General features: G+C 42.6%; 1 protein-coding gene across 9 annotated transcripts in view; it reads left to right on the forward strand.

The window, feature by feature from the left end:
- Positions 1-22,789, forward strand: part of LOC116393167 (receptor-type tyrosine-protein phosphatase mu) — a 145,857-nt gene that overhangs the window by 107,983 nt on the left and 15,085 nt on the right. For 4 of the 9 annotated variants that reach the window (XM_031865256.1, XM_031865260.1, XM_031865257.1 and 1 more), the window contains 10 exons: positions 35-282; positions 2,600-2,680; positions 3,328-3,354; positions 5,179-5,190; positions 6,375-6,568; positions 8,178-8,186; positions 10,758-10,845; positions 11,811-11,887; positions 16,322-16,358; positions 22,243-22,340. In XM_031865256.1, coding sequence (XP_031721116.1) covers positions 35-282; positions 2,600-2,680; positions 3,328-3,354; positions 5,179-5,190; positions 6,375-6,568; positions 8,178-8,186; positions 10,758-10,845; positions 11,811-11,887; positions 16,322-16,358; positions 22,243-22,340 — 871 coding nt within the window. The remainder of the gene's footprint in view (positions 1-34; positions 283-2,599; positions 2,681-3,327; positions 3,355-5,178; positions 5,191-6,374; positions 6,569-8,177; positions 8,187-10,757; positions 10,846-11,810; positions 11,888-16,321; positions 16,359-22,242; positions 22,341-22,789) is intronic. The other 5 variants (XM_031865258.1, XM_031865265.1, XM_031865261.1 and 2 more) reach the window with 3 other exon arrangements.

The following is a 22,789-nucleotide window of genomic DNA, read 5'->3' on the forward strand; positions in this document are numbered from 1 at the left end:
TGATTGTTAGTTTTTATTTCTTCCCCCTGTGAAGGAAATTGGCCAAGAAGCGTAAGGAGACACTGAACAGCACCCGCCAGGAGATGACAGTGATGGTCAACTCCATGGACAAGAGCTACACGGAGCAGGGCACCAACTGTGACGAGGCGCTGTCCTTCATGGACACACACAACCACACGCTGAACACCCGCAGCGAGTGCGCGCTCACGCTCAACGGCCGCAGCGAGTGCGCGCTCACGCTCAACGGCCGCAGCGAGTGCGCCCTCACTCTCAACGGCCGAGGTAAGATGGCCATGCCATGGCCTACCTGCCTTTCACAGTCACACACCCCGAGCATGGTGGAGGCAATTTATTTGGTTTGGTCAGGTGAGAAAGAAATCAGACTTGACTGCACAGGAAATAATTACACTGCGACAACCTACACATGTGAGTCTTGGTCCACTTCCAAGTGAAATGGGGATTTAGGCACATATTCAGGGAAGGAAATGGTATTAAATCCTTATTTGCTGTGTGAAATATCTGTCTTTGCTTTTAAATCAGGACTGGAATCGTATTTGTTTTGACTCTCGCTACAAAAAATCTTAGAATTGTGATGAAATAGGTGTGAGACCGTATTACTTTTTCTTTTTACCATCATAAAGGTGCCCCCGACCCCCTTTTTTGTAATTTAACACATCCAATTTCATAAGTTAGTGTTAAATTGATTTTTAATCAATTTAACTTAAATTGAACGGTCTCAATGCCTCTTTGTTTTGTTCTGTTTTTGCCTTGTTCAAACCGAGACTTTATTCAGCCAGTGCAAATGATTTGACAGTAATTTTGTAGCTTTTGAAGATCTACCCTTCTTACCAGTGTTATTGGTGGCCAATAGGGAACCGACTTCATCATAACAGTTGAATATAATTCACTTTCATATGACAAAAAAGACTATGGTATGATTTTGAGAAAGATCTTGATCTTGTTCCGTTTGTTTCCTCACAGGCTCTCAGGGGTTGGCCCTTTTTACATATTCCCTTTTTAAATGTCTTTAGTTTCTCTAATTAGTTTTGTAAAATAAACTAAAAGTAAACTAAAGTCAGCAATATTAATAATTTACTTTTTGGAAGTTGCTGATACCAGCACTACACTATAGTGGTGTCGCTGTGTTAATAGCCTGCAGGAAGTCTTGTATTGTTATCAATAATCAAGGCAGCTTGAAATCCCAAACCTGACCTCAAAGCTTACCAGTAAACAAGAACACCCTGAGAAGTCTGTTGCGAGGTCCTAAACTCAGCACCCTGTTGTTTCCAATTCAAGAAGGAAAACACATTTTTGCGTGCTCTGTAACGATAACCTATTCCTTTTCTCTGTCCCAGGTTAAAGTTAATACTTTGTTGATGGACAGCTCAGCTGTCTGCACCCAGGGCTTGACCTGGTATAATCCCAGTCAAAACCATCAGATTAATACTCCACAGCAGCGTCTGTCTCCACACCCCTGCAGGGGATGAGCCCCAAAGATGCTCTGACCTTGATTAACTGTCTGTTAGCGAGGATTGTCAAATCTGGCCCTCTGTCTGCCAGCGCAAATGATTTAAATGCATTACTTTTGACTCTGCCTATCAGTGTAATGCCTTCAATACTGTACTTAAGCCCTCTCACGCTCTCCGTGACCTTACATGGCTGTCAATCGTGTCATTTGGCCTCAAAACATCATGGCTGACAGATTATAATCCTGAACATATACTGCACTGATAACCCAAACCCCGTTGGCATGGTAGTTGGCTCTGTTTATACTGCATGAGGAGTCCTTACTCTGTTAGGAGAGAAGATGACAAACATTTAATCATCTATTGCTCATGAGAGTATTGCTCTACTCTGGTACATCAATAGCAGTTATGGCTGTAAACCTAGTACATTTACTAAAGTATTTAGTTTTCATATATTTCAACTGTACTTGAGCATTTCAATTTTATGTTACTTTGTGTTTACACTCTATGCATATCAAGCTTGTACATACAAATCCTATGATTGTCTTGTAAAATATGTCCTATATATGCTCCAAATATACTATATCTAGCCATGCACAATTATTGCAACATTAGTTGAGTTTGCTGAGGTCTCTGAGATTTCTGCTGCCACCAACATACAATGAAGGTCGATGTAATTTAGTTTGTAAGCCAGAGAATAACATTTATTACAGCGTAAGTGAGAAAACATGTGATGATAATGTGATGGCGTCTTTTTACCAGTGCTGTGTATTGGCAAGAATCTGGCTAAACAATATGTACCATTTTATGGAAACTGTTGCATACAATTTGATTTAAAAACATTTGAAAAGCACTTTTTAATGAAATCACAGCAGTGGGATGTGCATGTGATTTTAACATAGTCCAAGAAACATCCAACATTAAAGCACTATTAGTGCAATCTGAGCCACTGTCTGCCAAGAATCTTTGCATTAATTAAAAATGTATAGTGTTTTTGAGAATAGATACATTATCATAAAACATGATGATACATTTTTTTTACATTGCGGTAATGCTATTTCTCCTAAAGTAAAGGTTTTAAGCAATGCTAGACTATTGATTAACTTGTGTTCCGTTCTTTTTTTCATGGCTAGCTGGATCATCACCCTCTTCCTTCACGCTGCCTAAAGCCAACACTCTCAGTACTTCCATCCCCACCAACTCCTACTACCCAGGTAAACACGCGCTGTATTTCCTCACGCTAATCCTGTAGGTCAACAGAGCAGTGTTTACTATAGAAGCAGTGGCGTACAGTGAAACCAGAAGGTGTGATGTTCAGGAGTCACGAAACCTGCAGAAGTGTTGTGATGAGTTAATAGTAATAATTAGTTTTATGTTCATGGTAAGACCTATTTTTATGTAAATGACATACTAATAAGGTAATGGGTGGTATAAATTCATTTAAGTGCTTTAAAAATTAGAAAACAATTTCACAAATGAGAAGGTAGATAAATTGACTTTCGATGGGTTTACACCCTGCTACATCTGTGGTTGTAACAGAAAGTGTTTTATATCACTTTGCCAAGATAGAATGTTCAATCATGACTTTAATTTCTCCAAATAATATGCATAATTGTATGTCTTATGTAATCAGATCACAGCTCATTGATTAGAGGGAGTAAAGGGCAGCTAGATTTATAATCAACTAAACGTAGTGTATAATTAGCTTTTCTGGGAAATATGATATGTTTCTTGCTATGCTGCTTGGCAAGAAACCAAACTTTATTGTTGTTGTTTTTTTTGTGGATTTATCTCGGCTTGTTTTATTTACTGCAATTCTCTTTCCTCCTCCAACTTCTGCACTTGTTGGGGTTATGAGCAGATCCCTTTGTGCCAACTGCTATCTTAGGTGAGACACATTTTCTTTTCCCATTGCTGTTGAGTATTTATTCTCACTTCTACATTGAAGAAAATTACAGTGCGTTACATTCATAAGATGTCTGTTTTGAAGACTTAACTGTGAGGACAAGTAAAAGCACAGATTTTGTTTTTTTTCCCATTTTTGGTTTGGTTGGCTCTTTTTTACTAAAGATGGCTTCCTCACCTTCATACCTGCCTGCTGCTTCTCTCCCCCCCCCCCCCCTCTCCCCCTCATCCTCCCCCTCCTCTCCCCCTCCCTCCTTGTCAAACGAGGGGCTCTCCTGTGCTGAGGCTGGCTTCACTCCATCCCATCCGCATTGCGTGTCGTGCGTGTGATGTCACATACATGTTTGACCTCTCATATGCATGGACAGACATGTGGACTGGATGTGGAGGAGTGTCTAAGGGGGGCGGTGAGGGTGGTGGGGGGGTGGGGGGGGGGGGGGGGGGGGGGGGGGGGAGGGGGGGGTGTCCGGGGGAGGAAAAAACAAAAAAAAAAACAGCATGAGAAGGAGACAGAAAACCGCTCCCCCCTGGGCCCCCCCCCCCTCACCAAAAATCTCAAAACCGGGATGCGTTCGTTCTGAACATCTGAACAAGTCTTGCATTAGCTGTAATGCCTCCCTTCCCTCACCTCTCTCCTCACTACGCATTTAACTCCCCTCCCTCCCTCCAAAACAACAACCTTTTCTATTATTCTTTTTAATGTCGCTCCCCATGCCTTTGGCTAACTGCTAGTGACCTACTTGTTTTCTGTTTTGGTTTTGCCAGTGTTTATTCATCCTATTCAGTGATAAAATAGAATTATAAAAAAAAGTATTTTGTTCTCCTGTTAATTATTACTGGCTTTTATCGAACATGCACATCAGCCCAAAGTGCAGCATCTTAAACGAGCAAATGCTTTTTTTTTATACCAGAGGAGCACATAATGTAGCTACTAAGTGGGGCACTAGGACTGTAATAATTTAATACTCCAGGCCACGAAGAAAGATGCAATAAGCAACTCTACTCCAGCTCCACCACAAGCGCCATAACTACTTTTACAAGTACAAAACTTGCAGTGGGGGGGCTCTTTTTTTTCCCCTCCACATGACTGCAACTTAAAGCAGTGTCTTTCATCATCACTGGTATGACAGCAGCTTGTGTTAGTTCCACATTTAATGAAGCATGAAACAATTAACATGAAATTGTCGCAGCCAGAAAAGGTTACATGCTTTCAGTTGCGACACATTCAGTCACAGCATTGTCTCATCAGTTGAGGTTAATGATCAAAACTGATTAGATCATAGAGGAGTGGTAACGTTTTTGATTTTTTATCGCACACTCCGATTTATAAAATAAAAAAAATAGATTTGGTTTAAATGCAGGTGTCACCACCAGCACATGCAAATATAATTATAGCAATTAGAGACGGAAATCCGAAATGTCAGAATACTCAAAAAAATAAGTATTGGCATCATTAACAATGCAAGTCACAGATTTGGAACAATTACAGCTTGTTCTTAAGACGACCAGTATTTCACCATTAATTTCTCCCTTGAAATCCATTACTTCCTTGTTTTGTTCTTTTACTTTTGTCTTGCACTGTTGAAATTGCCCCATCCATCCACTCAACATCCCCCCCTTGACTATAGGCTTTCTACCTAGGCAGTTTGGACTGAGAAGGCATGTGATCTTGCCCTATAGCATAGCTCTAAAACACTCTACTGTAACAGGTTCTCATGCTGTATTGTTGCTTATCCCCTCTCTCCTCTCTCTTCCCCTCTCTTTCTCTTTACATACGTAACCTCTTATTTATCTGCTATCTAAAAAGTGCCCATTAATGGTAAGTTGTCCCAAGTGGGCCCTGGGTTTGGGGGAAGGAGGTGGTGTTTTCTCAGAAAGCAAGCCAAAAGTGAGAGGCTGCTTCTGACATGGACATTACAACATGTATTGCATGACCAGTGGACATGTTAGCATCTCACCACCCTCCACACTATGCCACCATTAGCTTAGCATGGTCAAAGTACGTACAGTGCCCCATGGCAGCATCACCCCATGCATTTTCCTCCCATCTCCGCTTCCCTCCTGTTTATTATTATTTATTTTTTAGGTTTGATTTTTTTTGTTTCATTTTTCGGGGGACGAACGGGTGGCAGGGGTTGAATCCTCGCTGTGTCTGTGTGATGCTTCTGACGGTGCCTGCTGCGACATGCTCACTGTGGCCCACCGCACCCACTCACATCCTCCTCCTCCATGTTTCTGGACACCCTCCATCGTCCGCTGGCTCCCCACAGCATCTGTGCCTCATGTCTGCCACTGACTGGATTACAGTATGAAAGAGCTGGAATGGACTCTGACTCTCAATATGAGCTGCAGCCCAAACCAGCATACTGTACTACCAGTAAAACAAAAAAAAAAAAAGTTGTCATTTTACAGCTCTTCACGCAGATTTTTACAACTGCTCTATACTGTTTCTTGCAGTTAAGGGCCGCTGACTCCTTTTATTCTGACAGTAGCCATATTAAATGCTAATAGTTTAAGTGCTATCCTTTTAAAGGGCCTCGTATATTAACGGCTATATGCTGTCTGACAGCAGGCCTGTAATATTACATTTTTTCCAGCCACACACTGAGACAGATGGACCTGAACCTTCCCACCACATGACTCATCCTATTACTCAATGATGTTGTGTTGTTGTGACCATCCATAACAAACAGATTACTAGTTGAGAGTTGTTTGTCAATCTGGAGGGTGGTGACATAATGCTTAACAGTAAATGAGATAATGTGCCATCTGTTAATGGGGACAATTGTAACTGAGATATGAAATGGTAGAAGAGGGACAACACCTAGGCAACCAAACTCCGCTTTATGTGCCGTTCAACTCGTAAAATACCGCTGCCATTTACTGCTTCAAGCATTATGTCTCCCGTATGTATCTGATAACATACTGATTTATCATGCAATGCTGGCTCCAACCTCTCTGCCCTGACCTCATCTGGCCTGTCCCTGTTTTTGTGTCCCACAGATGAGAGCCAGAACATGGGCAGCGACACCAGCAGCCTGGTGCAGTCGCACACCCACTCGCTGAGGAAGCGGGAGCCGGTCGACGTGCCGTACCAGACGGGTCAGCTGCACCCGGCGATCCGCGTGGCAGACCTCCTCCAGCACATCACCCAGATGAAGTGCGCCGAGGGCTACGGCTTCAAGGAGGAGTACGAGGTAGGACGTAACCCAGCTGTCATCCCCCGGCCATAAAGGTTGCAAACACAAATAAGGCCTGTTTATAGACTTGTAACCGCTCCACGGAGATTCTTTAGTGGAAATGTTTATCAGTCTAATCCGAGGCTTCATCTGTGTCCCGCGTCTCTCATGTCACTCTCTCTCTCTCTCTCTCTCTCTCTGTCTGTCTGTCTGTCTCTCTCTGTTTTGCACAGCACAGCAGAACCGTTGTGTTTCTCCCCAGATGCACTTTTATGATAAATTGTTAATGTACCCCGTCTCTGTGTGTTTACGGTGTGATTCGTTTTGTTGTTCATCTGTTCCTTGTTGTTTGCAGCGAGCGCTGTGCACTGTGTGCCGCTGTCCCAGTTCCCCTCAGAGACTCAGCTGTAGACCAACGTGAAATGCAACCCCCGCCGCCCCACACACACACACACACACCACACACTCTCACACTCACACAAAAGTGAAAGGAACAGCTAGCTATGTGTTAGCCATGTCCCCTCCTTCATTTGAATCAGGTCCACCTGCTGCTCTTTTAAGACTGTTGTCACACTACAGCGTTCCTAATCTGACACCAAAACAAAAGATCTTGCCCCAGATGAGCATCACTCTCATTTACTCTCATTAGCGCAGGAGGCTGGCAGGGCTTGGCGGCACTCCAGCCTCCTCGCCATCCCTCAGCACCACACCAGCCGGCCTCATCTCACCCTGATGCCATGCTGTAACTGACTGGCTTCAAGCTATACTTTTAACATCCGCCTTTTGAAATATCTCATCTATATCACTCCCGTCTTTCTATCTGACATACCACTGACCCTTTTAACTGATGGTACTTCCACTTTTTTTATTCTTTCATCTTCTGTTTTTCTTTATTGCCTTCTCTCATCTCACCTTCTCTTTTTTTTGACTTTCATCACATCTTTTTCTTCACCCAGTGAATGTATTCCCTTTCCCTGCCTTTTGCTTCATCTCTTTTTCAGTCATTTTCTTATTTACTCCTCCCGCGTTCTTTCCTTGCTTTCCTCTCCCTCACGTCATCTCGCCCAATGCTTAGTTCTTACCATGTGCGGCTCAGATTTATCAGTAATTAACTCCCCACTTCCCCCTCATGACTGCAGAATTAAATAATGCAGCCTCCCATTGCTACCTGCAGCATCAGATCATTGAAGGGCTGGAGTGCTATGGGCTGCCCTCCGGGCCTTATCCATTATGGATAAAGGTGTTTTGGGTTCACGCGGCCGGCATAGCATGGATGCATAACAGTCGATCAAAAGGAAGCAACGCCACAACCAAATGATTGGACCCCGTCCCCTTACCCTGTTGTCACCTAGCTGCCCTTAGCCTGTTGCAAAAACAAAAGGCCTGTAGGATGCTTAAAGTGTGTAATGGAGCTCATTCTCACTTGGCTAGAGCGATTCATTTGTATGTTGTGTTCCGCTGCTGTCTTCTTCATATCAATCTGTCTTAAGGTTAATGCCCTTTTTAACCATTTATTATTGATGATGAGATTGGAGCCCAGTGCACCACTAAACCTGTTGACTTACACTGTACTATATCTCTCTCTGACCCATGCTTCTTGTTATTCTGTACGTTAACTTTGGATCAGATAAACGAGGTAAGCCAATACTTTTGGTTATTTGTGAGTTTTTTTTAAATTTGTAGATGATATCACAAACCTGACTGATGGATGGTGCTTGTTGGCTATTTTTACATCATCTCGCATTCATGATCTAGTCTGAAAAGGGCATTTACCAACAGAAGCTATGTAAAGTTAACAAAACATTTGATAGTCCGCAGACGATAAATTGTGTAAATTTTTTGGTAATGTCAATTCTTTACAATGTCACTGTCAAATGTTTTTTCCATGATCACAATCTCTTAGATCTATAAATGCTCCATAACTTAATTCTAATATTTCTTCATAAAGCTTTTCAAAAGCATACCACTCCAGTGCCATGTAAAAAAAAAAAAAAAAAAAAAAAAGAGCAAAAATAATGAAATGTAATATTTTGGAAGAGAACATAACTCCCACCAGCAATTACAGACATTGTACTAGTTAATTACAAATGTAGGTGTGGGTCTACAAATTCATTAGTCTGTTTTATTATCACATAGCCGAACCCACCAATTCCCAAAGTCAATTTACAATTTGGACCAAACAGATGATTGACTGGTAATTGGAAAACACCATGAAAAAGGGACACTGCACGTTTCACACTTTATGTTGTTTACTTTGCAAAAGCTTTATGAAGCCATATTTGATAGAAACTATAACAAAGTATTTGCATGTCCAAACTCTTCTGCACGTTGACGCACATGTTTGAGTTAGCGAACCGCAAGCGGAAAAGAGGTTTCATGTGTTGCATCCAGCCTACTGTGAGCAATCCTACAGGCTCCAACCACAAATGAACACTAGTCAGTTTGAATGAGTCTCCTTTTCTCACACAGTGAATGATGAATTCAGAAGCAACTCACAAAACAATTCTGCTTATTTCTGTTACCATCATTTTCTATTTTATTTTTTGCTTTGCCATCGTGTGTATTCTATGTCAAGTGCTCTGTTGTCGCTATACTGTATGTAAGTGTTCCCATAGTGATTGTTTACAGAGAAATAATTGTGCTTTTCACTCACTTTAAGTGGTTACGGTCCGAGCAGTGCTGGGACTGGAGTACAGCAGGTAGCCTGTAATTAAAAATGTACCAATTTGGATCTGGGCCAATGGGAATAATGTGAGGATGGTGAAAAACTACCAGCAGATGCACTAAAATGAAGTACAACACCAACCTTTACTACAAAATAGTTTTTATAGGTGGAGCCTGCAGTTTCAATCACTGTCTAAAGAATAGGCAGCCAGTATTCCCAGTCTGGGTATATAGCCTTTTAATTGAAAGCCTTCATATAATCTCTACCTCATGGGACACTTATACTTTATCACCATAATTTATTTTTTTATGAATTCAGGCTCTAAACAGCCTGAGGAATGAGACAATAACATCGGAGACAGGCAGGGTCACTCAGTTTAGGCGAGAACTATTATAAAGTTGGCAGGTGACGCCTTTCGGCTTGAAGATGATTTGTCTTCAGATGCTTGATGTTAGACCTGTATCCTTCAGAATGACGGAGCCAACGACATTGGCCCAGGCGCTTACTCAAGACAGACTGCCACAGGAGGAGAGGCCTAAATAATCCATCTCTGAGACATGCTTCCATCTTCACTGGAAGGATGGGACATATTTTTAGCATATTAAAGCTGTTTCTCAGTGAAATCACTAATCCTCTAGACTTAATATAGGAATGTGTCCTTGTATGGTATCTGAAAGGCCTTTATTTGCGAGACAAATGGCCTGCTGCCTGCCGTACAGCACTGAGATGAATGAAACTATCAAGTCCTGGAACACTGATGATTGAAGACAATGCCCCATTGCTCTCTCAGATAGGCACAATAAAAGAAGCTCTCCAAACAATCTGTTCAACCTCCGATAAATGTTTCCGAATCTTTGCTTTCAGATAGTCTGCATTCTAATGTATTAGCCGACTTTTTAAATGTGCATTAGCCGCCTATTTTAAAGCCAGAACAATAACATGTTTTTGTCCAGGCTAGTCTGCTTGGAGCCAGCCCCGCCCGCCCCTGCCGAACAGCGGTGGACTGGCAGTGGAGACGTATTTTCATAATTTGGCTTAATTGTGCCTGGTGTGCCATCAGAATGGAAATCTCCCCCAGCGAGAGATGATAAATATTTCATGAGGGTAATCTGAGCGGCGCAGTTTTGATCTGCAGACGATGAGCTGGCTTTATTTTTCCCCGCGACGCACTGATTGAGTCCTTCAGAAGAGGCAGACAGACAGACAGATAGACAGACAGCCGCTGCGGTGGCTCCGCCCGGCAGAGCGGCGCAGGGGGAGAGGTTTGAGCGTGACACCCGCCGCTTCTGCCCTAATGGCACTAGCTGTTTGACACAGCTCCCCAGGATCCACCACCCTCTCAGTGTTTCATGTCTAATAATGATGTGAATATATCTCTCCCCGTGTCTTCCTTTCTGTTGCCAATGTTCCCTTTCCCTTTTTTTTTTTGTGGAGCTGAAAGAGGAAGAGTGTGTTCTTTAGCCTGGTTATCATTTAGAGTGCTCACACATGACACCATATTTCATCTCCCCCCTCTCTGTTCTCTGTTTTCTGTCTTTTCAGAGCTTTTTTGAAGGACAGTCTGCGCCATGGGACTCTGCCAAGAAGGATGAGAACCGCATGAAGAACCGATATGGGAATATTATTGCATGTGTGTACAAAGCACCTCCTGAGCGCTCATGAATTTTTGTGTGCCGTTCCCATTCTTCTGGCTGATTTATTGGCCAGGCTTGTGACTCTGGATAACTATAAGCTGCTCAAACAGAGTTTTATTATCAGCCAACAAGAGCAGCTTTGACCTTTCCAATCTACTTTTATATTCATCTTCCTGCAGTGTCTGTTCAGTTATGAGAAATAAGCCATTCAGCATAATGGCACATAACATGCCTCTGCACTGTTCATAGAAATGTATGAATTTGATTTCACAATTAGCTTATATTGCCTTTCCAAACTTGAGAACGTTAGCTAATTAGCGCTGATTGGACAGTTCATTTTCGCCTTCTTTAATCAATGCTGTCACGGGAAAAAAGCTTGAATAAAATTACTTTAAAGTCACATTTCTTAACTTTGAACTGCAAATAATGTACGGAAGATACAATTGCGACAAATTCCATTTCTTTGAAAATGAACACGATCTAGAGTCAAGGCTGCATTGTTTTCATTTCATTGATGTGTCTGACCATAAATGCATGTTCTTATTCAAAATAATTGTTTTATAGTGTCTGCGTGATGTTCTCACTGCTGACCTTATTAACCATTAATTGAAGGTTTTCCATTGAGCAAGTTTCAAATAGCTAAAATCAATGAGTTCCAAACTAATTATTTGAATTATACTTTTTGCTCCTAATTTAATATCATCAAGGTTTTAAACTGACAGCAGCATCATTGTGTTTGCCGTACAGGCTCAGTCACATGACATTAGCCATGTTGCATTTCTATCACTCTGTTTTCATTCGTGCCACAGCATGATGCCAGTCTAGTCGCTCCTCCATCACCACTTCCTGTTCCTCTCTTTTACTATCCGTCTCTTTGTCCCTCTCGCGCTTCTCTTCTCCTGGTGCCCTCGTTAATATGATTAATTCAACGCTGGTTTCTTCCTCTCTGCCTCTCTTCCAGATGATCACTCCCGTGTCAGGCTGCAGGCCCTGGAGGGGGAACAGAGCTCCGATTACATTAATGCAAATTACGTTGATGTAAGTACACACACCAGCCAGTGCCACCAATGCAAAGGTCACTGCGCTTCCTCTCGGGGAGAGAGAGGGCGCTGGTGCAGCCGTTGCAGGGGGCCTGAGGGACAAAGCAGCCCCTACTGCCTGCCCATCACATAAGCACACACATACAGACAGAAACAGTCACACACACATACAGACAGAAACAGTCACACACACACACTGCCTTTATATTCAACTTTAGAGGGCTGCTGTATCACTCTATTCGTTGGATATATTAAGAGGAATGAAGATCAGAGGCTGACAGTGCTGGGAGAGAAAAAAGGCAAACCAGCACACAGGGGATGCTGAGGTTATAGTTTTGGACTTTGCTTTGAACAACAGCATGAACACGTTGTGAAAACCAAAACTGAGAAGAAAAGGAGGAGAAAGTCCATGGATGATTAATAAGCAAAGTTATGATGATGGATAAAAGTGAAAAAAGAATACAAGATACACAAAGAGAGCCCAATATTGCTGTCACAAAAAATTATTCATGTGAACATTTTCTGATATGCTCCCTCTATAGTCAAGGTTTGGTTAGGTTGAGACAACTATTTGGTTAAGTTTTGTGGATCGTGGTCAAGGAGACATATTATGCTCATTTTCAGGTTTATTCTTGCATTTTGGGTTTCTACTAGAACATGGTTACATACTTTATACATGTACATGTGTGCATATCTCCGTGGACTGCGCATTATGATTCTTTAACCGTACATATTCACCTTAGCACTTAGACGTGCTTTATATCGAAAAAAATACATGAAAATCTTAGTTTTGCACCTCTAAATTTTCCAGTGTAAAAAGTCTTAGTACGCTAACTATCCACATCAATCTCAACTCCCTAAGATGTTTTGTTGCACAAAAACAAAGTTGCCTAACTGAAGCCTTTGCTTATGCAAGTGGTCATTACTTGACATCTTCATTGTTCCGTCTGGTCACTTTAAACAATTGAACAAGCAACCGGTGTCGCCATTTTCTGGTGGCGGTCTTGAGAAATTGCAGCCTCACTTTGCTTCACATCCACATGATGGTGGCTGCCTTCTTCTCTACCGTTAGACACTGAAGAAAACCTTCACGCACAGACTAGTGAATCAAAGCAGACGCAGCAGCTATCTACAGAGGCTTTGTTATAAGTCTTACCACAGGAGAGCACTTGCAGCACAGCACTTACATGCACTCGAATGACTAAGCATACCTTTACAGTAAGTAAAAGTCATTAAAAAGTGGCGTGAGACATACCTTTCGTAGAAAACAGATCCAACCCAGTTAACTCACAGTACAGAACCTCCTGATCTGACCTGATTTGCTTTTGATAGCAGTGTTAATAGCAGGATGTGACCAATCACAGCAGCTCACTGGCCTCTTTGAGGCAGATGCTTCCGCTTCATGTGTAATGGCCTGGTGATGTACCTGACTCTCTAAGTGGCTTTCTGCTCAGGAGAGAACTCTCACTCCATCTCCCATCTTCTCTTCCCCCGCCCCTCTAATGTGGTAATTTGTAATCTCTTGTTACGCCTTCAAACATAAATTCATAATGCAAGGTGTGCCAAGGCAAATGCAGGGGGCTTAAATTATTTACCTTTCCCACTATTCAGTTTATGGCCCATTATGGTGCGAAAGGGGCGCTGCGGAGAAGACTCTCACAATAGAGAGGGCCCCATTATAAGATAAGAATACACGCATATTAAAGAGGGCTATGATTGAAAAGGATTTCCACTGCACTGACAGCTTCATTGAAAAAGTACTTAGTAGGAATGCAGGCAGATGGGTAATGATGTTTTTGCTCTTCAGAAAGCTTTTTAACCCATCTAGAAGCTTGTCCTGCCCAATAAACTCTTATGTGTAGAACATTTCCCACAGTGTTTGTTATTGTGCTCTATTATACTGACGATTATTTCAAGCCATGTACGAGTAAGCGGAGCCAGTGGGGTGTGTTTCTTTTTTTTTCTGCAGCTGATTGAGTATTTTCATAAGCATCTAGGAGGCAGGAAACATATTGTTATAGCCTTTTGTCTGCAGAGTCGTGTTTGTGTGCACATAGGGCAAACACAGGTTTGGTGGGGTTGTGTAGAGTTCACTGAAATAATGCAGTGATGAAACAGCTTTACAGTTTCATTTACATTTAACATAACAGCAAACCGTTTTATAACTGAATGTATCTGCAAAATGTTCACCATCCACACATTTTATGCGGTTTTCACTGCAAGAGCTATACTCCTGACAACTGAAGCAGGATCAATGTAGATATAAATACGCATGGTGTCAATTTTGACACAGAGCCGTCTACAACAGCAGTCCCCCCCCCCATATAGCTGGGGTAGGCAGTATATTTTTGCCATCATTGGCAGAAAATCGAGCCAATGACGGGAGACTTTAGCCAATCACAGATCATTTGTTCCTATTGGTTGTTCTACAAATGCAGATGTGCATACATGTCCCATCTGAGGGTGGTAGCGTGATTCAAACGGCAGAATATCCTGCATGAAAGGTTGCTATTCCAGCATTGCCAACAACTGACACAACAAGAACAGGAAGACTGACTTGTCAAAAAGAGTGTGACCGTTATCGGTGAAGCTTTTCAAACATGGAGAGAAAGTGTTGCTAATAGATTTAGATTCACTTTTAGTAATCAATTTGTATGTAATACACATCGTATGCAAAGCGACAAAGTCTGCGTATGGAGGTGATGGGGGTGGATGAATGGGTCCAAAAAAACACAGTATTTTCACCCAGGGACACTACTGTCCTTGTCCTGTGTGAAATTAGAAGTGGACGTTGACTAATTTGTCACGTGAATACATTAGTTGTGCATAACAACACAATTGTAATAAATTACCACAAAGCATGCTGACGCACAATATATCTGGGGCTTACACTGCCCCTTAGGGTCGAGGGGGTCAGGGCAGTTTCTCACGTTGCCCTTTTAGATACCCAGCCTCGCTCTCCCATATGACTTATGAACAGCATAAAGATGTTACGCTTGAACATAGCAGAGGCAGCATTTACTCTGTTATATTTTACCAAATTGTATTTGGCAAAGGAAGATGTATTTTGTACTGTAGGTGATGGGGTTGGTACCCCAGATTTGCAAAAGTGGGCTCTCTAATGATATTCAGGGTGAAAGAAAAATTCATGCCCGCAAGCAAAAACATTTCATGCTGCATATTTTAGACATCCTACAGGCCACTTTTACTGGAAAAAAATTAATGTAAATGTAATCATTGTTACGAGCAATGCAGCAAAATACAAAGAGCATAACACATATTTAATTCCCCTTTAGTAATTTACACATCCCTGGAAACAAAGCTTGTTCAATTAATAATTTCAACATGGACATTTCTGTGTTTATCTCTTTGTGTTGATCATGAAGAAACACTCTTATGTACCTAATGTAACATGCTTCTGAAAAAGCCGCGAGTCCAATTATAGTAAGCTCTACTCACCTGACAGTCACTGTCAGGGCCCTTCTTTCTTCCTGTCTCTCCCCCTCTAATCCGACGGCGTACTGGGCCTCCACTTTACTTGACAGAACTTACATGAAAGCACAAACAAATCTCCTCCTCAGTCCAGAGATAAAGAAGTCATTAAAAATGGAGGACAGTTGAATGAGCTGAAAGAGCCCTGTGGATGAGAGAGAGAGAGAGTGAGGAAAATATCCTTTGTGTCTTTCTCCCTTCATTGGAGGAGCGTTAATCACAGTCCAAGTTAAATTGAATATGAGTGAGATAAGCAGAGTAGCCGGGGTGGGTGGAAGGGGGGGGGGGGGGAGACAGACAATCAAGAGGAGGCAGGGCTGGGGAAGAGCCTTTAAGTCCTAATGTTTTGTTTCCTGCCTCATATCTCTGGAGAGAAGACAAGGAATTGGACAAATAAAACTTGAAGGGATTAGAGTAATCCGTGAGACCAGGGGCCTATTGTGAAGATCAGTGCTGTTAGTTGTATCTTGGGGATTATCAACACTTTGGCTGCTTATTCCAGAGGTGTGCTGCATATATAATTTGTGATGGAGAGTGTTTATGCATCTTGTATCCAGAGCAGCATCCATCACTAGCTCTCAGTCGTGCATTTACCCCACTCCGTCAGATATTGAACCAGATATTGAGCAGCCAGACTGTGCACAGTGTTTCTTGAAAGCGGCATACACATTTTTTGTAAACGATTCCTCTAAAGGTGGAGCAACAGTGAAGTCATTTTCTTTCTTGTCTACAGAAACGGGACATCTGAAACTGTTAACTGGCGTTCCATACAGTATACACATATATTCTGATCAGTGGTGTAAAGTGTGCTGTTTGTGTGCTAGAAATAAACTTGAGTTTGCATGCAAAGGTCATCCTACATATCAAAGACAGTGTGAGGTTTCTTAGAGAGTAGAAGGAAAGTAAAGTGACTCTTTTCCCACTTTTTGTCTGTTTTCAGGGCTACCACAGGCCAAATCACTACATCGCCACTCAAGGTAAGAATAAAACTTTCTAAAAAATTGCGAGGCACTCTGGGTTGGAATGAGTGGGCGGTGAGAATTTAAGGCTGTCTTGTTTGTTTGAGGGGGATGAATGTGTGCAGGTGTTCAGGAATATCTCTCCGAACATCCCCATAGTTGTTTACATACGCTCTTGCAAACTCCTCTTTGATGCTCAGTCAAGTGTGTGTTCAGGGAATCTGGTACTGCTCAGTGCACACACACACACACACACACATGCCGACACACACTTACGGGCCTCTGAGCAAGCAGAACAGCACGCTTTCTCTCTCTGTCTCTTCCCTCTTTCCTTCCATCGGTGGTGTGGGAGCCATTAATCAGGCAGTCTGAGAGAAAGCTGAAAAAATAAATGGATTAGCTGACATGTACAGGCACATTTTGTCACTGTGTTAATCTGGCCGGCAGATTCGCAGGGGCGAGGAGCACTTACCGTGACCCCAGAGGTTAAGTCTGATTGATGGTTAATTGTTATGAATTTTGCGTCAAGAGCCTAAATCCCACACAACGGGGCTGCGTGCATGGGGATTTTGCGTACCACTTTGGAGAGGAAAAAAAAAAAAAACAGTGGACGGAAGAAAAAAAAAGAAGAGGCGGTTTTGCGAAGAGGCCTTAATGGATTCACAATCTGCTTTGGCGGAGCTGGGAGTTGCATAATTACCTGTTTATTAGTGCATTGCCTCTCTTCCTCAGTGTCTCAATTAAAACAACCCTCTGTTTGCTCTTACTTCGGAATGAGACGGCATACCAATCAGGCAGTGGCCACTCGGTTAGTACGGCCGCCTGTATGCACAGCGCCTGCTTTATACTGACCACCGAGTTAAACACTCAAAACTAAGCCACCCGTCAAGCGCCAACTCTCTGCTGCGGGGCTTCAGTTTATGAAAACAAGCCACTTTAACGGGCGCGAATATGCCCGTTAAAGTGGCTTGGTTAAATGATGACTTCTATAATTGTCCTGCAGTCATTAAAAGCATTCCATATATCATTTAAAAATATGCATATGGGGATCAACAGTCGAAGAAGCCCTCTCTAAGATGAAAAGTTTGAGAAGCCAAACATGTTTCCATTCAAATTAATTAGCCCCTGTTTTCTCATTGAGCTTGCATAATAAGTCCTCATTTTCCAACAACAGTATCGCAAGCACTGTGTAGAGCCATCCAGTACAAAAGAGGGGCGGTGTGTGTGTGTGTGTGTGTGGAAACATCTGTATTCTCTGGGAGAGCAGGCCCTTTTATAATTCATCATCAGCTCCGGCAGACTGACAGGAAGGAAGGCTCAGTCTGCTGACACTGAGGCAAAGAGCAGCCCGAGATGATAGGAAAGCCAGACACAGACGTGTCTCTCTCAGTCAGACAAACTGCATACTGTAGCACCTGAAAAGAGCACCTGGGCATTGGCACAGTTGCTGAAAAATGAGTCTCTCCCCCAGTAAAGTTTTTCAGTGAGTGACACTTCCACTCAAGTCCACTGGGACCGGCGGCAGCTCGAAAAAAAAAAAATGATGATACCCGCAATAGTGCTGGATAAGCTAAAAAATCTTTGTCATAAATTGGTTGTGGGGGTGGTTGAGGATGTGCTTAATATGGCAGCCTTGTGGGATAACGTTGTCCCTGTTCTCTTAAGCTATAAAGTACAATGACACTCATTAGTTGGGGACTTTATTGATGAGTCCCTTTGCTCTGTCAAGGTGACAACTGCAGGTAGAACAGCTGTCATTCCATAAAAGCCTCATCAACCAAGCTCCGCTCCTCATTATGTAGGTCATTCTCTTATCCAGGGATTTTTTGCTGCAGCAATACAGACTCTCAGAAATTCGCAGGCGCCAACTGCAGCGCACCTACTTAGCAGATTGAGCGGGTGCACGCGGCTCGACCCTTCCCAGTTCGCCGCCCTGCTTCTGTCCATTTTTATGACCCGCGGGTCGTTTGAATACCGATCAGACGTGAGCTTCCTCCCGGTCGAGACTGTGAATTGCACTGAAGCCGGGGTGCAAACGGCTCTGATAAGTCCCCGCTTCCTGCTGGTGATGTGGAAAATATTCATGATGCAGGAAAGGGTTCAATTTCATCAAACTTTTCCCCTCTGGTCTTCTCTGCTCCTCCCTACTGCACCTTCACAAGCACCGAATGTCACCAGAAGCGCAAAAGTTTTATTATTTACAGGTTAACATCTCAAAGCCCAACGGGGGGTGCAGGGGTGGGAGATAGAAAGAGAGAGAGAGAGCAAATCAATGATAAGTGAGTGTACATCATGCCAAAGTCTGCAGCATGTAATATTAATGGGCAAGAGGGGAACGGAGCGCCCGCGTGTTAGTCTGTGTATGTATGCGCGCACGTTGATCGGGAGTTTTGCGGCATACCTGGCTGGGGGACTTCTGCAGCTGTCACACTCCTCGTTTCTGAGGAGGAACAAACCTAGTCCCAAAACGCAGCGTCGGCTGCAGCAGCAGCATTAGCTCTCTGACAGCTGGAAGTACTGGTGTTCTTCCTCTGTGAAGTGCCTCCTCCCAACTTCTCCAAGTAGGTTCTCAAGAGCGGGGAGCTCTCAAAACAATTAATTTTCTGACCTTGTGGCTCAAACCTTTAAGAATGCAAGGTATGTTTGTCAGTGACTCACTTTTGTTTGTTTGAGGCATCTTTAAAATCGGTACATCTGTACATCTCCCATGTCAAAGTCACGCACTTCGTTCACCCAACCATCCGCCCTTATCAGGAATTTGAACCAACGACCAATGTTTTATCACCATTTTTCTATTCACTTTCTATTAGCTGTGGCATTTTAACGGATCACTTGCAGCAGAAGACACAGCACCTTTTTGGATTTCAAACAGATTTAAAATCAAGATTTGTTTTTTTCAAGTAAAACCGGTAGAAACACAAGACAGTGAGTGTTCAATCTGACTTTCACAAAACAATTCTTGAATCTCTCCACTACTTCCGCGTGAAAGCTGTTTGAGATCTGTTTGTTCTCATACACCGAATTATCAAGAGCCGTATTCACTTCCTTACGACTGTCACCATCAGCGTCTTCTCCTCACCTATTCCCCGTCTCTTCGTCTTATATGAAACATAAATTGGCTGGCTGAAGCTTGGCAGGAGCCTCTCATTGGATGATTTACCATATAATGCCAAGTGTTATTGTGTTACTGAAGTCCTACACACCAGCTGTCCTGCTTCTCAGTTTCCCTCTCCCAAACTTTCTCAGCAGTGTGTATCCTCCCTCGGGGACAAGTGTAGGAGGCAGCAGAGTGGGTGGCTCAATCAGGTTGGGTAGATATTGGAGAGACTGGAAGTGACTGGAATTGGAGATTGAGGTCCAACAGTTACATTCGAGACGGACCACCTTGTGCGTGGCGGAGGACGTGGGAATACAAATGGAAGGAATTGAGGAGCTTTGTTCCAAATTTCTAGATATCCAATTGGGATGGAAATAAGTAAGCAGAAGTTCTATTCTCAATTTTACAAAAATGCAGCTATTATACTCTGCAAAATGTTCTTGTTTTCCAACGGGTGACACGTGAACAGTGCTGGCAGCAGAGACATGGTGTGGAGATGATGGTTCCTTTTGAATCATTTATCTCTTTTTTTTTTTTTTTTTTTTAGCAGAAAGTCTCATAAATTTCATTTTACTCAGTTTGTGAAAATTGAATTGATTTTAAACTCTGCCACATGAGGCTGTGCTTGAGTACAGTCGGAGGAGAGACGGCGAAGAACCGTTTAGGCACCGCAGAGAGCAAATCAAACATGGCTTGATCAATCAAGTCATTAAAATGGTGATGCCACTTTGTTGATGCCCTGAGGGAAAGTAGGTTGTTGCAGAAAATGTAAGCCAATAAGGGCCACAAACACTACAATAATAGAAAAGGATGCTAGAGCTGCTGCAACTGGTGTCTAATAGCTTCTCTTGTAAGTTGATATGTAATAAAACCTTTATTTATTTATTTATGGGGGCATTTTGCCTCAATTTGATAGTTTGATTGTATAGAGATACAGACAGCAAATGAGGGGAGAAAGAGAGAGGGGGATGACAAGCGGGGGATTATTCATTCCGACTCTTTCTCGCATGCCTCCACCTGTTTTCTAACAGGTTTCAAGGGCTTAAAGGTTATTGAATTCACTTACCACATAGATGAAGACCAACTGTAATAGTTTGTCTCTGCGACTCTGTCTCTGTGTGTCTGTGCATAATTTGTCATGTCTCCAGGTAATTTGGGCCAACGCAGGAGAATGCACAACTGCAGAGATTTGCATTCGCTAATTAATTTGTCAGAAGTCTTTTTTTTTTTTTTTCACTTGGTGCTTGATTAAAACTAATATTAATAATTTTAATTAACCAGAATAATAATTAAAATCCTATCAATCCACAATTATTGCTCAGTGAAGTTTTAAATATTGGAGGCATTCAATGGTTCGCTGCTCATTTATTTTGATGTTCACCAGACACGTTAGGGTCCGGTTCAGTGGAAAGGTTGGTGTTGAATAGATTAGGTGTAGTGGTAATTACTTTGAGCTTTACCACACTCTCTCACACACACACACACACACACACTCACAGGCCTTAGCCTCATCTTCAAATGTGTGATTTATTTCTACTCTCTTGTTTTCATTTAATATAAGCCCTCTGCTGTAGAGTAAGCACTTTGCTATAAATAAATTTGGTTTGACATGTTGTTCAATGCTCGATGCGAGGAGTGAAACGGAGGGAAAATGCTCTATAAACTGCATTGTTGCTGTAGCGCTGTAATACCTCCAAATCCCCTGTGTACAGTATATTGTGTGCAAGTTGATCTGCTTCTCTGTCAGCCTGTGAAGACAGAGAGGGATGTGCTGCTGCATGATGTTGTGATCAAAAACCATGTCGCCACAGCACATACATGAACTCAGTGAAGTGAATAAAACATACAATTTGTGTGTTTAAAGTAGAAATGAGTAGTGCATTGAATTAAGCAAGATGTTACTGATAAGAATCATGACAATAACGGAGAGAGAGAGACACAGATAAAGAAGAAGAACACTTTATAAAATCAACATTTAACCACTCACCGTTCTGCCTGGCACCAAGTAGAACTGTCACAGACTTCTAGTACTATGAATAAGATCTAATTGGGTCCTGTTTTCTATGATTTGGCAACAACCTTTAGTTTATCGTTAGAAATCTTAATATTTCGGCATTCAATTAAAGCCAGCTCAATAAAGACATTATTTTCTTAAGTACCTTTCCCATTGGACCAAAAAATCACGATCACCTACTAACATCTGCCTTTGTACTTTAGTTGGAAAAGTTACATTCAGCAACCAAAGGCATGCTCGTCTGCTGTCAGTGGTAAAGGAGTCTATCGCCCAGTTTTTTTCAGTGTTTAAAAAACCTGAATATGCGCACTAATTTTGGTAGAAAAAATGTAATCAGCACTTTTGAGATAAACCGGAACACCAACTGTGAGCGAGGCTTAATCGCACGACATCATTGGCCGACCTCATTAATGCTTCCGTGGCCGAATGGGAGCAAGTCCCTGTAGCAGGTTTCAAAATCTCGTGGAAAGTCTTCTCAGTGGAATTAGATGTTCAACGATGACATACGGTTGTTATGTTCAGCTGACAACGTACTTTGTTTGGGTGTCCGCATACTTTTGGCCATCTACTGTATGAGTTGATGTGTTTGAAAAAAAAACAGCCTGTAGTTAAGAATAATCCAGATGCAATGCACGACAGAGTATGCATCTTAAAACTCAGACCAGGATCAATAGAGAATGTGAAAAAGTGTGCATGGAATTCACTACCTCAAAAAATACTAATTTTTTCTCTCTCTCTCTCTCTCTGTCTCTGTCTCTCTGTCTCTCTCTCGCTCTCTCTCTCTCTCTCAGGCCCCATGCAGGAGACGGTATTCGACTTCTGGCGGATGGTCTGGCAGGAGAACACGGCAGCTATCGTCATGGTGACCAACCTGGTGGAAGTGGGCAGGGTGGGTATTAATTAGATGTTCGCTCTAACCGCAGATCTCAAAGAAGGTTACGTTGCCCCCAGTCGACTGACAGCTTGATTGTATCTCAAGGCAAACGGAGCCATCCTTTTTTTAGTGCCTTTGTGTGTTTCGACATCAGTGCCCAGATGTTGCTGTGCGCGTGCGTGTGTGTGCGCCTGTGTGTGTGCGCGTGTGAGTGAGTGAGTGAGTGTGGGGCTTAGTGAGGCATGGGTCTCGCGTGCTGCCAGCTCTTTTTCCATCTATCTGATCAGTGAGAAGTGAGAAGAAACTGATTGATGGCCTTCATTACCAGGGAGGCATCCAGGCAGCTGAGTACTCTTTCATCTGATTGGCTCTATAACAGGAGATTATACTCCGCTGTAGCCGCCAGCTCCTACTAGAAACGTCTCTTAATGTTGTCCTCATTGGATAAAAGGCGACTGGTATTG

Source organism: Anarrhichthys ocellatus, unplaced genomic scaffold (assembly GCF_004355925.1).
Source record: "Anarrhichthys ocellatus isolate YVR2014 unplaced genomic scaffold, GSC_Weel_1.0 scaffold32, whole genome shotgun sequence".
In the NCBI taxonomy this organism is placed as follows: Eukaryota; Metazoa; Chordata; class Actinopteri; order Perciformes; family Anarhichadidae; genus Anarrhichthys; species Anarrhichthys ocellatus.